A 16725-nucleotide genomic window follows, 5' to 3' on the forward strand; every position below is an offset into this window, starting at 1 on the left:
AGCAAAGCAACCGGCCACGTCGGCGCTTACGTCATTTACCCCTTTCCGTACGCAATGCTACGTGGGACAACTAAATAAATCATTATTTATACACGAAATCATGAAAATCTGCTTTAGTGGTCCGAGCATAATAAAACACCAATCAAAGGTAAAGCCAAAATTTATTTATATATGTACTTCTATAGAAACCGCATTTGAGGGCATATCTACAAATATATTTTGATATGGAAATGTTAGATTATCGAAAAATCATTTTTCGTTATAGAAATTTAATTCAGAAATTATGTAAATAACAAATATGGCAAATTAGTTTCGGCAATAGTTATTGTTATACTATGTCAGTTAATATACCTGTATTTTCCAAATTATCGCTATTGAAATATCTCAAAATATCATCGCCTACGAAAACAGAGCAAACTGATTCGGCAGCACAGCCAACGCTCTCTCAGACTCTCTCGCGCAATCTCTTCCCTAAAAATTTAAAGCCACGAAAATGCGATGTTACTTACAGGAGCTATAACTTAAGGTAAATTGATGTAATACATTATACTAGTATATTATAGTTTAAGGTTAATCGGACATGTGGACCCATATTTCAACTCAACTTAAAAGAAGCTGGTCCATACTTCTATTCGTAATTTAAATAAGTTTAAGTTAAATCTTGGTGTTCTTCTGGACCAACACTTAGGCTGCCTTTACCCTTGTTTTTGTTGCCAACACCCGATAAATGATCAAAAATAAACACAACCTCCACTTGGAGACCAAGCCATGATCAACTCTTGTAACTGCATCAGTCAGCAAATTTCAATTTTACAATGCTGTGAAATAACTTTAGCATAAAGCTTTTATCCTAAACATAACTGAAAGTTCAAAAAGTTCGTATGAAAAGCTTCTGTCCGAGGTTGATTGGATTAGGATTCACGATAGTAATAAGGTGTATTGTGATAGTATAAGTGAAAAAGTCTATCACCGAATAAATATTAAATAACAAAAAATAAAAACTATTTTTTTAAATAATTAAATAGTAAAAATTTTTATTTGTATGTCAATTAATTCATTAATTTGGACGGCAGTCCACGTAGTGACAAATCGCACCAAGAAAGTGTGAGAAGGCTATTACTTTATATAAATTGACAAATAAATATCTGCTATAGTTGTTCGATTATAGCGATCTATCGAACGCAACCTTTTAAACATTGAAATACCTATGAAATTCTAAAAGTGATCATTTAATAACTAGATTATGGTGGGGGTAACATATATTAATAAAATATTGCTCTAAATAGGTGTTGAACGACATCCGATCCGAATCCCTAAAATCCCATGATTTCTTTAAAACCAGATTTTGGGAGACTTTTATAATGGGACATTTGTTTAAAACCCCAAATTATTGTTTTGTCAGACAAACCTTGATATAAAAAACTTTAGTTCAAGCTTTTGTAAACAAACTTGTAAAATATGTTAATTTTTATTTATTTTGTCAATTGATAAACAGTTCGATACAAGCTCTACAGCCAGCAGCTCTTTTCTACGCATACAGTGACGGTCGACAATTGTATGTGTACACACGTATGCTCATGATTTTGTGATGTTTTTCAGTAGCGATGAATTCCGGAATTGCAGGGATATATTCAGAAAACTTACGCAAGTACATATGTATTTCATTCGGGCTAGTCTCTCCACACCAGTAGTCAAGACGTGTTTTACGCGATCAGAGCACCTAAGTTAATCGATCCACATCTATAAAGTAATAGACAAATTTTTACAGTAAATAAATATGGTATATACTTAATAATTATAAAAATGTGTGATCTGACTTCAAAAAAAGGAGTCTTTTCTTTGTTACTTAATGTTTCGCAGAAATATTGAATATTAAATATTAAATAAAAATCTATTAGCATTGATTTTTTAGCCCAGTGTTAATAATAGTTTTAATGTAATTTTAAACATTAAAACAAGTATTGACTAGAAAGCAAGTAACTTCAAAAGACACAATACATACATATATCCGTGCAATGAAAAATATTTTCATATATGTACATGTACATTTTCATATATGTACACATACATGTACACAGCATATATATATTAACGATTAACATGCATTATATGTGGTTTGTAGGTTGTTTACCTAAGGTCATTATGATATTGTTGCCTACTATATATAGATTAATATAATAATACCGATATCAAAAGAATTTTCGATACATCAAAGTAAAACTAAACAACTGAAATCTAATTTTTTTGAATTTTAAAATTTTGATTACATTATATTTTATTTTTTATTATTAGTGTGTTTCTGCTAAAGCTTTAAAGGTATTAGTTTCATTTTACTAATTTAATTATTTTGACAACAGACTCATGTTAAGCATAACATAATTTTATGTCAGAAATCAGAGTGTGAATTGAAGAATCAATTACAATTTAAAATGAAATTGAACAGAATTACATACAGAATTTCCTACTAAAAATAAATTTGACACTATAAACATAATTTGTTTTGCCAAAGAAATAAAAAAATTAAAAATAAACACATCGTGGTAATTTTTTCGAATGATTTTCATAAATTTTTCTTTAATTGCATAATTGCATAATAACAATATAATTGAGTTGTATTAAAAACAACGTATCGTTATTTGTTAAACCCTTTATACCCTTTCTCGACACATAAAATGTATATGGGTGTACATATATTTATATTTTTTATTGATCCCAAAATACTAGCGCAGTCGTCATGTGCGTCTGTCGGTCCAGATTAACATAGATTGCTCGAAAGCTGTTAGGTTGATTGCCTCGTGTGCCCTCTTAAGCTGGCTCCTAACTGTTTTCTGAGGCCCTAAAACTCTTTTTTTCGTCAAGTATATCTCAGTAATTATAAGAGGTAGCAATTTGGTATTTTTGTTAGATATATTGCAAATTCCCTCCAAGATGCCGGTTGATACGGCTTGCAAAAAATACAGAGAACAATTTCTTTTTGTGGAATTGAACAAAATATTTATTTATTATGTGCTTATGCATTTCTTTCTAATTTTTAATCAGGATCAATAGATCGTTTTTCCAAAGACACTAGGATATTGTAGTGTCTTTGTTTTGTCCGTATGACCTCGACGGTCTCGGGAGCTATAGAAGCTCGATGGTTGGGATATTTGTACATACATAGCGTGCTGAATCTACAGGCGTTGACGCAGAGTTTTTAAGATTACATGAATTTTTTTATTTCATCATTCGACCTTCCAATTTCTTTCGATATGCTAAAAAAAATTTGGGCGAGCCCATCCTGACGCCCAAAACCTGCTCTACTGAAAAAAGGGGTCGATTAATTTTCATATTATTTTTTGTATTTAAAATTTCTAACACCCACAAACCAAAGGCACTAGAATAACAAGATGCGTAACGGCCATACATTGGTTTGGCACTATGCATCTCCACTTTTTTGGTGACGGCCAAAATTGCTCTCTGTCCGTTCGCTTACGCTGAGAGCGTAAGAAATCTAAAAATAGAATTTGCTTGCTTGTGTGAGTAAAAACAAAAGACGAGAACGTGTATATTTGTGGGTACTTGTGCTACAAGACGATTTTCGGGCCGAAATCAATTCTGATCGAAGAAACGAATTTACATATTTGGAGTTTAGGCAATATGATGAAAAAAATTAAAATTAATAATTCACGCCCTGACGATTATAATTTTAAAGTTTTTTAAATTCGTTTGTTAAGATCGCCGCTCGAAATAGCTACCCTTTACATATATATATTTATATTCATAATTAATTATGTGTAATTTATACATATAACATTCATTATATACATAAAACCATAATGAGAAAGCACTACTTTTATGTGTGCACTTAATGCTCAAAAATAAATTTTTTCATACACATTTGTTTTTTATTATTTTTAATCATATTTCAAAAACTTTAACGTGTATTTTACAAATATTAAAAAAAAGATGTATATGATGCCTTTAGTTTACTAGTTTTTTTACTATTTCTAAGCTATATTTGAGTAATAATAACGTTAAGGCAATGCAAAAAGAGAATTTTTCACATGGTGCCAATCGATCAAAAATAACAAAAGTAAAAATAAAAATTTAAAGTCTAAGAACATGACTCATGAACTCATGAGCACACGTGTGCACACATACAGTTGTTTGCTATCACTGTATGAGTAGAAAAGAGCTGTTCGCTGTAGCGCTCTTCGCTCTCTCGCTCTTGAACAAAAATTCCAAATAGAGCCTGGAGCCACCTCTAGAGCCACGCCGAAAAAATCATGTGCCAAATCGTAAGGCGGTACGCATCTTGTTATTCTAGTGTCTTTGCACAAACCGTCCAACGCTGCCCCGGCCAAACTTTTAAAAAGTATTGTATTAATTTTTTAATTATTTGTCTTGGGAATTTCTGGGGAATTGCATACACAACTTCAAACAAGATGATATTCGGCAGCCCAGTAACACATGTTTTTTCCGCCGGCTGGGGAAATGATGCTTTCGGTTCTTTGGGCAAATACATCTCCTTAATAAAACGTGTTCCATTGCCGAATGGTGTTAATACAAGTTTTGTGAGTATTGAAAACTACTTCCAAGATACCGGTTGATAGGGTCTACAAAGATTACAGAGAACAATTATTTTGTGTAGTACTGTGCTAAACTTTTATTTTTATATCCGTTACACGGAGATTAAAAGAGTATACTATATTCGTTGAAAATTATGTAACATGTAGAAGAAAGCGTTTCCGACCATATAAAGTATATACATATATTCTTAATCAGGATCAATAGCCGCGTAGATGTGACCTTGACTGCCTGTCCGTATGAACTTCGAGATCCCAGGAACTATAAAAGTTAAAAGGTTGGGACATACAGATTCTAGAGACAAAGATGCAGCGCAAGTTTGTTGACCGATGTTCCCACGCCCACTCTAACGCCCACAAACCGCACAAAACTGCGACGCCCACACTTTTGAAATATGTGTTGATATTTTCTATCGATTTGCAATAAAAATAATGTTTGCCACACCCAACTCTACAATCATCGTGACAGGTTTCCCCGGTTTTATAGCTGACCAAATATTAGATCCAAATACAAGATCTGGCGCAAAAACCTGAGCGGTAGTGGGCTCATAAATCAGTTTTCTTTGCACCGCCCTGTTTGGGGAGGGTGCTCTGACAGACGTCTTACGTGGACACGAAAAGATCTTAATTAGTGGAGCGCAAAAAGCAGCTCGCCTGAATATTTATAGGAGCACATATCACTAAAGTAACTACAACCGCCCAAAACTTCCAAGCCCACATTTTGAACCATTTTTCCAATTTGTTTCCTAATTTTGTTAGTCATGTAAACTTCTATCGATTTGCCAAAAAAAATTTGCACGCCCACTCTAACGCCATAATGCCGCCAACTCGGTCACTCCACACTTTTGAACAATTTTTAAATTTTTCCTCATTTTATTCCCCAATATCTATCGATATCCCAGAAAAATGAAAATTCGCGTTCGCATTTACGCTAGCTGAGTAACGGGTATCTGATAGTCGGGGAACTCGACTATAGCATTCTCTCTTGTTTTTATAAGTTTTTTTTATCATTAAAATTTCCCTAGATTTGGCTATAAGTTTTTGCTCGCTCTGACGCCCACACACCCTAGAAATTTTTTTTTATGTTATTAATATTTTTCCCTAATTTTTTTTTCTTTGCACTTCCACTGGCTGAGTAACAGGGATTTGCATCCCTGTTACATCCCTTATCTATTCTTTATTGAACGGTTTGTTGTTTTTTAAAGGTTCTAACCGATTGCACTTCGGCCCTTGTAGCCCTTGAGAATGGCAAACTCTTGTATATAAAAAGTATCATTTATCACTTTTCATTCTAAGCTTACTTTATATAATAATTTTTTTTTTTTTACGTTACAGATGAATGTTTATACAAATAATTTTATATCAATATGTGCAATTTTGTTAATAGGCGTATCTTCACCCGCTCCTCAGCAGAACATTAACGCACAGAAAAATATTGAAGAAATATTTAATACTAATAGTAATCTTCCAGCGCAAAAAGAATCCGGAATCGCATTAGTGATTACCCCCGATCCTCTAGAAACTATAAGTCAACAGTCAAAGTTTAGTTCAACTAGTGGCAAAACTTCAACTTGTAATTGCGTACCATATTATAAATGTGATCCATCAACAAACAGTGTCACTGAAGATGGCTCTTTTGACGGATTTGGTGTTATAGATATTCGTTTTAACGACGATGATCCGATATGCCCGGCATCTGTAGACGTATGTTGTGATGCTAATAGGACGCTTAATAAGACGTTGAATCCGACGCCCTTGGATCAAAGACCAAACCAGCCAAGAGGCTGTGGTGTTCGCAACACAGGTGGACTGGATTTTACTCTGTCCGGAGTATCGCAAAATGAAGCGGGTTTTGGCGAGTTTCCATGGACGGTAGCATTATTGCATTCTGGAAATTCAAGCTATTTCTGTGCTGGATCTCTTATACATAAACAGGTGGTTTTGACCGCTGCGCACTGTATTGAGTCGTTAAGAACAGGATCGTTTACTGTCCGAGCTGGAGAGTGGGACACACAAACAATGAAAGAGCGTCTACCCTATCAGGAAAGATCGGTCCAAACGGTTATAAGGCATCCAGAATTTAAAATAAGAAACGTAGCTTATGATTTCGCACTTGTAATTCTAAGTCAGCCGGTTACTTTGGATGATCACATTAATGTTATATGTTTACCTCAACAAGATGATATTCCGCAGCCCGGTAACACATGTTTTTCCACCGGCTGGGGAAAAGATGCCTTTGGTTCTTTGGGCAAATATAGCTCTTTAATGAAACGTGTTCCATTGCCCATTGTCGAGTTTAACAATTGTCAGACACGACTTAGAGGCACTCGACTTGGACCAAAGTTTGCATTGGATAGGTCATTCATATGCGCGGGTGGACAGCGTGGCATTGATACCTGTCAAGGGGATGGCGGAGCTCCACTAGCTTGTCCTATTGGAGGTACACAAGAATCTCGATATCAACAGACTGGTATAGTTGCTTGGGGAATCGGATGTAATGATGAAGTTCCAGCAGCTTATGCCAACGTAGCCTTGGTCCGAGGTTGGATTGACCAGCAAATGTTAACCAATGGCTTCGGAACGGCTGTGTACACCGCATGATTTGCTACTTACAGTTGCTGAAGTTGCATAAAGCTCAAAATTTACTTCATTTAATGCAATATTATATAAATAAAGATTAAATTAATTTATCTGTTGAGCTAATAAACCATATTATTAGCTTTTTTTGCAAAATGGAAGACCATTTTTATGGTAGCGAATTCAAGCGATTTAATTTAATTTTCTTCGAGAAATTAGGCAGCGATGCGCATGCTTGCATTGGATAGGGACGAAAACGATACTGTGTATATTAACAAATTTTTTTCTTTCGACGCATTTGCCGTTTCCGACCATATAGAGTATCTATAATTCTGATCAGGATCAATAGACGAGTCGTCCAGATCGGTCAGTCTGTCTGTCCGTCCGTCTGTCTGTCTGTTCGTCCGCATGAACATCGATATCTCAGGAACTAAACAAGAAAGTTAAGATAAAGCATTCAGCTTACAGAGGCATAGACGCGGAGAAAGGTAGTTTCCAAATACCGCCTACCTTACGCCCACACTTTGGGTATCCTAGATTCCTTCAAAAGTATATAAGAGGCAAAAGTAAGTTTTTCCGACCATATAAAGTATATATATTTTTGATCCGGATCAATATCCGAGTCAATCTGGCCATGTATGAACGTCGAGATCTCAGAAATACAGCCTACAGATTCTAGAGACATAGATGCAGCGCAAGTTTGTTGACCCCTGGTGTCACTCCAACGCCCACTTACCGCCCAAAACTGCCACGCCCACACTTTTTTGAACTTTTTTTTTCAGTTTTTAGGGTTTCTAAAGTGGCTCGAGACTTTGAACAAAGTAAGTTTCTGCTGTGCGATTGTCCCCTAAAAAAGCGTCTCCAAAAGCTTAAATGCTGGCAGAGCTAAAGCCATGAAACTCTAATTCAATACTTGGACAAACGGTCAATCGTGGGAATGAGGCATGCCAAATTTTGCTAAAAACTTCAGCATAAATCTTGCCATTCTGAATCTTGCGCCAAATGAAGGCTTTCGTTCCAGGTCAACTTTTCCTCGCACAGAAGCTGAATAAATATCTTCAACTTTGTGATTACTGGGCCAAACAAGCCAAGAGGATAGTAGAGCTGTGCAATTACGGATAAAACTGAACTCCGTGAAGTCCTTGATATTGATTGAAGGGTTGAAAATGAGAACAACAGCTGATCAGGCATCGGATCCCAGACGAGGCCCAGCGTTTTTGTAAAATCGCCTCCATCGTCAAACTTCAAGAAGGAAACCTTATCCGAAACTCCTACCAAAACGACTGGTACATTTAAGCACCACCTTATTAGTTTAAAATTGCCTATGGACAAGAGTGCGGACGTCTACAGCATAATGTTGATGCCAGTCAAATTAAAAATCTCAAATTAATATGTTGATAGCAATCAAATCAAAAATATATCAAATTATCAACATAAATGTCACGGTGAAGAATCTCAGCACCCACTGGAGATATCGCCACCTCATTCATGGACAACTGATGCATCGACATTACAGCCAGGTAGAAAGCAGGCTTTGTGCCCAAAGTAACAGTTTGCAGGTTAAACACGCACAGATCATATGGAGGAGAATCTCTCCACAAAATGCACGGGAAGTAGCTATCCTCCATCGAAACCTGGTAGGACTCCCCCAAAATATCTAAATTGAACTTGGCTGGCAATCGGTCAGAACAGTCCCCAGCAGACAAACGAGTAAATTGTTTAACGAAATGAGCTTCACAGTCAAGCTCTTCCTTCATAGCACAGATAATGGGCTTGGCGCAACCCTCCACCTCCCAAAGCCGCCGAAACAGCACCTCAAGACGATCCAGTTGGGTTTTATCATTGGGCGGTTTTTATCTATTAGCAATTGTTATAAATTTCATGTTGTAGTTAATAACAGCTGATTAATATTAAATATTTTTTGATTTGATTGTCTATTATCAAAACAACATAAGTACTTACTTATTTTAAAAATATAGCGAATTATTTAGATACGAACCTCTTATTCTTTGGTCCTTGATTTACGACATCCATTGTGCTTATTTTACATCCGCGCAGCTCCTGAAACTATATCGCAGGTCATTTAGCTTATTGGCTCCCATTGGGTACATGTAATTAAAACAAAACCATTGCAAGTTTAGTGTTATTTGTAAACACAATGGGCATAAGTTTTAATTAGCATTAACGATGACGTGGCGGAACAACTGCAGACGATGACATTAAAGCCTTACCATTGCACACTGAGCCAGATTCCCTTTTTTCTGGTATAAGGTCAAAAAATGTTGTAAATTGTATTATTATATTATGAAAGAGCATACATTAGGGACACCAAAACGATGTTTAAAACCATTTAAGTTGCAACACTGCATTTTCTATGCGATAACAAATTTATATGTTTGATCAACTGTTAAGTGTTAGTTTAGGCAAAATCTAACCAAAGTGTTCGTCTATCGTGGAGTTAGAAATGATATCTGCCAACTTATGCCAAAAACTAATAACTGATGTGTTTACTCAAAACTGTAATTTAATTGATATTAGTAACACCTTTTGCATAAATTTGCCTATGATCTTTATGTTTTGCCGTTTAAGACAAGTTTAAGATTAGCCGATCGGTTCTGAGGGATGAATGGATCAAAGGAGATCGAAATGACAAAGCCTTAGTTGACTGGGTTGTTGACGAGAAAGCTAAAATCGCTAAGCAAATCAGAAGTTTTCTCTATATATAATGATAAATCTGGCTAAATGTAGCCGTACAATTGAAGCATTTAAAAAAAACATTCCAGTTGGCTTTCATTCACGATGATGGTTGTCGTGGACCAAAACAACAACCAAGTCGCTTCAGACTGTCTAATGGGACGAACAAGCATAAGGTTTTGGGGTATGTTCTAGTAATAAACGTCGATGTTAAAGTTGGGCTGATGTTTGGTTATATTGAAAGCAATAACAGCATTGATGGAAGTCAAGTATTCGGAGGTTTTTAAAGTTTAACTTCGCAATGAAATGATTTCAGGGTGCCACTCGAAATTGTGTGTTTTTCTACCTCAGCTAACATAAGCCAAGAAAATATGTGCACTACTAAAAATATTATGGTGGATTGATAGTGATAGGCTATAGAATAGCTATCCAAAATATAAGCTTACATTATATTCAATGAAAATTGATTTGCCTATTTTGATTTCCTACCAAAATTTAAAAACGAACAATATCCAAAACCAAAAATAACCAAAACGGTAAAATAGTGATTAGGCCGCTCGGCAGATATCGGGTCAATACTCGACGTGTTTTAGCACCTAAGCATCCCCTTTTACTCATTCTCATTTATAATAATTACTGAAGTCAATCCATCGTCGCGTTCATTGAGCCCATCGAAGCAGTTCTTTGTTCCTGTAGGATTAAAATAAAGGCAACTTCGTACGAGACTTGAAAATATAGGGCGCTATAACATTTCAGGTACGACGACGCTCTATGTCACGAGCTTGGGGTATCACTTATCGAGACGTATTTCAAACGTTAGCGGTTCAAAAAAGTAACCACACACGATCGCCATATGAACGAATTTGCCGTGATGGTGAACGGCGATGAGCGTAGACACAGCCTCCACCAGGGGCACGAGTTTGCTTCTGCAAAGGGTTTTGGTTTTAGCTGTGTTGCAGCGCTAACAAAAGAAAGCACACAAAAGCTGGATTTACCTCCAATATTCCTATTCTAAAAAATAGGATAACTTTTGCTTTAATTGGCTAAGCCACTAGCTGAAATGCCCGTGTACAATTTGTTTTTTTTTTCATTTGTCATATGTCAGATCACGAAGGCGAGCGGAAATCAAGTAAACGAGCGCCGTTTGGAAATCTGCTAGGCTATCTTCGCTTCCAGGAATTTACATAGGAAGTCCAAAACGAAAAGTAACGGAGATATGGCGTGATATTTTCGATTCCCTGCACTTTACATCGGCGTTCGTTCGACTCAACTGGTCTCAACTGAACATCTTGGGTGATCGAAGGGGTAAATAGATGAGCGACGCAGAGAAACTAACCTGGAATTTTCTGAACTCGGCCGCTCTCTCAGTAATATTTACGAGTATGTAGATGATTTGGGGCGGACTGGTGGGAATGCAAACGCGGAATTTAATACATTTTCTGGGATATCGATAAATATTGGGAATAAAATGAGAAAAAAGTGAGGGCGTAACCGTTTTGTAGGTGAAAGGGAGGGCGTGGCACTGCTTTGGTATACCGATAAAAACAATAAAACAAAGAAAAATCTAAACATTTTTCAAAAGTTTCGGCCTGGCAGTTTTGAGCTATTTTAGGGCGTTAGAGTGGGCGTCGCAAAAAGTTTTTTTGCAAATCGATAGTAACTTACAAGACAAAATTATGAGAAAATAACTTAAAAAAAATGGAAAATTTCGGCGTGGCAGTTTTGTTCGGTTTGTGGGCGTTAATCTCATCCTGGTAGTTGAGATCGAGGCGTTCATACAGACATGGCCAGTTCGACTCCAATATTGATCCTGATCAAGAATATATGGTCGGACAAATGGTTAACGAATCACTTTAACCCTACGAGTAACGGCTATAAAAATTTTATTTTAGTAGGTAGAGGAAAGCACTGCTTCCAGAAAGAAAAAAGTAGAGACAAGAAAAAACATAAAGAAATTCATAAAAGCCTTCAGTGTTCTGCCAAAATTGAACCCAATTCCATTAAATATCTTAGAAAATCGTAGTGCCACACGTAAAGTCAGAGATACAAGCATCTAGGACTTACAGCTCGTAAGGGATATTTGTATACTCCACTAGTAACAGGTATCAAATTTATACAAAACAAACACAAGTGCAAAAATATAAGAGAATATATCGCATTGGCTATGTAAGAGCATGACAATATATTCGATGCACACACTCAAAAAAACCACATGGCTTAATTCAGTTCACACCACCTAGAAATATTATTTTAAGTTAATGATAAATTTAACAGCACAATTACGTTCTATTAATTCATTAAAAAACACTCAGTTACATATAAAAGTATATTATGAGATCAGAGCGGTCATATGGACAGGAAGACGGGCGCTCAGGCGGACATGGCCAGATTGACTCGGCTAAAGCACCTGATCAGGCTTTCTGCCTATTACAAATGTGTTAATTCAAATAATTGCATATTTAATTTATTTTATTAAAGTCTGACTCGTAATAAACTCGATAAAATGAGTAGCGGTCCAAAGAATGAGCGTAGCAGCTCCGTAAATCGAAGAAACGGCTGTTACTCTTACTTCTCAACACGCGATGTCAACGTTGAAAATAAATCAACAAAAAGCAACTCGGCTCTACTGACCGTCGGCTGCAGGAGCACTGGTTCATCCACTATGCTTACCCTAACTCCTGCATCATGGAACTACCAGTGCCAAACCCCACCACCGCCGCCTTCGATCGGACTCCAACGACTAGTGCTGCAATTTCTGGTCCACCAACAACTTAGTCATCTACCGATATTCCGGATTTGGTGCCGCTGCTGACCGAAAAATGCAATGGCAGCTTTAAGTTTAAAAGACCTGGTCAACGACATTGTTGCGGTGGTCGGACAAAAATTTCCATGTTGTTCCGCTTATTAAACGGAACATCCGAAGAACACTTACGAACTGTGTTTCAATACCTGGAGGAAACAAAAAAGAACTTTCACGCCTAGCAACTAAAAAGCAAGTTCTATTTGCAGCCAGCTTTGGAGACTCAATTTAACTTTACGGCACCTCAGCTGTGCGATTATCTTTTGGTACTGTTGGAAGGACTTTATTATATTACTAAACGTTTTTTAATGAATTAATATAAAGTAATTGTGCTGTTACATTACCAGGAGTTGATTAATAAGTGTTGGTAAATTTCTCATTATTTTAAATTAACATTTCCTGGTGGAGTTAACTGTATTTTTGGGCCGAATAGCAAAGGCATTTCCTTTATATTTGATATATTATTTTAATCTTATTTTCTATAAGTATATTAAGGTTTGAAAAGTAACAGGAATTAGATTTTAACAATGCTTGTCGCAGATTTACGCGAAAAATTTACAGAATTTAGACTCACCGGAGAAAGAAGGAAGAAAGAATTGCAAAACTGACTGCTTGCTCACTACGGATGGACCGTTGATAATCATGATGATGAAGAAATCAAAGTGAATGATGATCTGGTGGTAGATGAGTCTAATAATATGCAGGCAGGTCGATATGTAGGCGGATTCCATTTGTAGGTGGGTGGGCAGAACCGTTAGCTTCAAATTCCTAGTTCGGGTAGATTATATTGAAATATATTGTTTTGCGGTCAAAGTTTTCAGGATTAATCAGTGGATTGACGAGCTTGAAGATTTTGCTCTTACGGCGGAATGGAGTCAGTTACAGGTAACTGCGAAATAATTCCTCAGTGATTTGAGAGTGTCATCGGAAAAGGTTCATCGTAGACTTAAAAAACGACACCAGAAAAAGTACCTGTATGCTTTAATCATAACAGAAAATTACATTATCTGTAAATCAAGTCAAGTACGGCTCTCACTTCATTGAAGGTTAGAGAGAGATAGTTCAAGTAGTTGAGAAGGTTAGAAAATGTTTTAACTGTGTGTTACAAAAAATAAACAATAAGCATTTCAGGTGCAACCAAACACATCATAGGGCAGCTTAGGTCAAAATGGTAGCCAAACAGGAGAAGAACACAAATATAGTACAGTTGGAAAGCAAGACAGAGCCAACAAACGTCTTTACGTCTTCAGATCTAGTCTTACAGTCTAGCATACCAGCACTATGTGTTCCAATAATTAATTCTTTGGCAACGGCACTTAGCCGTTCTTGCAAACAAATCCTAAAGACTGACCAAAGCCGTTTTGCCTGCTCTCTTTGAAGCTTCTCCCAAACTTATGCACCCAAGAACAATGCTCTCCCGAAATAAAATACTTTTACTTTCTTCTTAATCCAACCTACATTTTAATGTTAATCTAAATCTGCACATTGAACAATAAAGAATTTATTATAACCTGATTTCAATTTTCTTTTATTTGACAAAACTTAATATACAGTGTTGGCCTTAGTCATAAAAGACGGTCCATTTAATAGACTGAAGGGTAATAAAAAACGTTCCTATTTACTTAACACCAAGATAAAAAGCAACTGCCCGATCTGGAACAGTGGTTCCTTTTCTTAGTCAACTTTTACTAGGATCTATCCGTGAACTGGCCCACCTAACAGAGTGCCAAAAACCCCTCCCGCCAGTAGGCGAAAAATCAGGATGTTTGACCTATTTGTTCGAAATCCACTAACCGTGGTAGCTGACCTATGAGTTCGGATTCCACAACAGTTTTCCTATTTCCCCGGACTCGAGCCTCACAAATGAGGTGCCTACTTGGCTTAGTACGTCGTCTCCAGGCGCTTTAGCCTAGTACAGCGCGGCATCAGCTTTACGTTCTTCGATAAGTTCCCCCACCTAATTTGCACTAGATCGAGAAATAAACGATCTAACCGCAACGCGTCGTTAAATGCGTTACCATCATATCCTGCTCTTTTTGGACCCGAACCTGTTAAACGACCTGGCTACTTGACCTACACATACGAGTTTTGTTCACGTTAATTTAAAAAGTCACTTAGCTGATTGATATTATAACAGGAAAATCTCACATATTTTTTATCTAAGGAATTTAGAAGTTCATTTTCCAATTAACAAAACAAAGCACCTATGATTTTAAAATAACAAAAGTGGTCTTAAAGTCAAATAAGGCATTTATTCTGAAACATTTACACGTGTTCTCTGTTGCAGAAGTTGGCGACTTTATGTTTATAATGTTTAGGAAAAAGAATTTACTTAGCAAGGGAGCATTAATAGTACTGCGGTCCAATGTTCTCTAAAGAGTCAATTGGGAGCCAATTCTGTTACGTCGGCGCCCTCAGTGCTCTCGTCCTGCAAAATTACTTGTGCCGAGGGAGAGGCGTTCGATGTTCAGGCACCAGGTTGCCAGCGTTAGCTCGCCGTATTAGGGTCGTACGATCTTGGTAAGCCTCTCAACTTAAAAATAAAAAAAAAATAATAATAATAATTGTGTTCGTCATGCATCAGTCCTCAGTGCCCAACAAGCTTGGTTGTTAGCTCGATCGCAAAACAATCGGGCACTGTTTCGTCCACATTCCCTCCCCTTCACTCGCCCGTGTGCCAAATGGATCGCCTCTGGCTGCGCCATTCGAACCCCATTTGGTCAAGGTTGTCCGTCTAACGTTATGTCATAATTTTGGACCTACCGTACTACTTTAAGAATGTTTATCTACTCATCTTGTTGAAGTGGAATAAATATCATATCTTTTTTGAAAAATATATTGATGGCTAGTGCCATTTGTAATATAACATTTAACGGCTAGTATAAAAAAGCTAAACAAGTTGATAAAAATTTTGCCTTTCGATTTAACCACCGGGCAACGGTGCAATGAGGGCGTTTGACTATGTGCATCAAAAACAAGACTAATAATCGCCACTGAAAAGTTATCTTTATTTATAAAAAATGTATTATTTATTAAACCTTTAATTGTTATCAAATGTCAAAAAAATGCACTGCCTGAAAGAGGCCAACGCCTAACACCCTTTGGTGTTTTTTTTTTTTTTTTTTTTTTTTTCTTTGATCGTAAAAAGATTAAACAGATAGGATGAGAATATACAGTATGTCAAGAAACTGATTACACACTGTGAAATAAGTTGAATTTTTAACTTTAAAGGTAAAAATGAAGAGTTCTATATTAAATATACAAGAAAATTAACAACAAATTCCAAGTTTACACACTTTTGACACTGTCAAGAAACTTTTTACACAAAACACTAAGCCTAAGTTTAAGTCTAAATTTTTAAATTAAATGTAAGTTATCCAACACGTAAACATAGCACTCTCTACCCCATATTATTAAAATTCCAATTTATAAATAAATTTCAAATTCCAATCTCAGCACCATTTCCTTTGTCTTTGTTTTTTTCATTACCAGCTACCCGATAAGATAAATAACCAAACTTAAAGTAAACACGACCTCCACTTGGAGATTAAGCCATGATCAACTTATTGCGCTTCAATCAAACTGCAACAGTCAACAAATTTCAATTTCACAAGGCAGTGAAAAACCTTCAGCATAAAGCATGTATGCTAAACATGCCTGAAAGTTCAAAAAGTTCGAGTGAAAAGCTTCTGGCTAAGGTTGATTGGATCAGGATTAAGAATTGGAAGATCAGTCTGAATCGGGACGAGATCATGAACAGCTTCAAACCAAAGCTATGCTAATATTAAAGTGTCTTGTAATAGAATAAGTGAAAAAGTCTATCACCAAATAAATATTAAATAATAAAACATAAAAACTATTTTTTTAAATAATTAAATAGTAACAATTTTAATTGCATCATCTTATTATGCTTCCCTGCCATTAAGAAGTTAAACTTAGAATTTCATCTTGATAAAAAACAATTTTAATTATCAAGTTTTGTTTCCCTCATTTCTCATTTAATTTTTTGCAGTGTACTTAAATAATTGTAATAAGCATAGGCTGTAATCGAATCATATCATATTCTTTTCGCTTACTTCCCTTAGTCAG

At 36.2% G+C, this 16725-nt stretch overlaps 1 protein-coding gene across 13 annotated transcripts; it reads left to right on the forward strand.

The window, feature by feature from the left end:
- The first annotated feature begins 1171 nt into the window (after nucleotides 1-1171).
- LOC6740369 (phenoloxidase-activating factor 2) lies at nucleotides 1172-16334 on the forward strand. Of its 13 annotated transcripts, none has more exons than XR_001599986.3 (3): nucleotides 1659-1747; nucleotides 10942-15156; nucleotides 16129-16334. XR_001599986.3 is itself a non-coding variant. In XM_016178915.3 (2 exons), exons 1-2 carry the CDS (start codon nucleotides 1244-1246, stop codon nucleotides 7164-7166), a joined length of 1269 nt encoding a protein of 422 aa, XP_016025923.1. In that variant the 5' UTR covers nucleotides 1172-1243; the 3' UTR covers nucleotides 7167-7272. The 13 variants fall into 13 exon arrangements, 7 of the variants coding, with proteins under 7 accessions (XP_016025923.1, XP_016025920.1, XP_016025924.1 ...); XR_005544904.2 differs by having other exon boundaries at nucleotides 1695-1780; XR_005544905.1 differs by lacking the exon at nucleotides 16129-16334 and adding an exon at nucleotides 15221-15726 and having other exon boundaries at nucleotides 1695-1780.
- The last annotated feature ends 391 nt before the right edge of the window (nucleotides 16335-16725 follow it).

The sequence above is a fragment of the Drosophila simulans genome, unplaced genomic scaffold (genome assembly GCF_016746395.2).
Source record: "Drosophila simulans strain w501 unplaced genomic scaffold, Prin_Dsim_3.1 Segkk87_quiver_pilon, whole genome shotgun sequence".
Taxonomy (NCBI): domain Eukaryota; kingdom Metazoa; phylum Arthropoda; class Insecta; order Diptera; family Drosophilidae; genus Drosophila; species Drosophila simulans.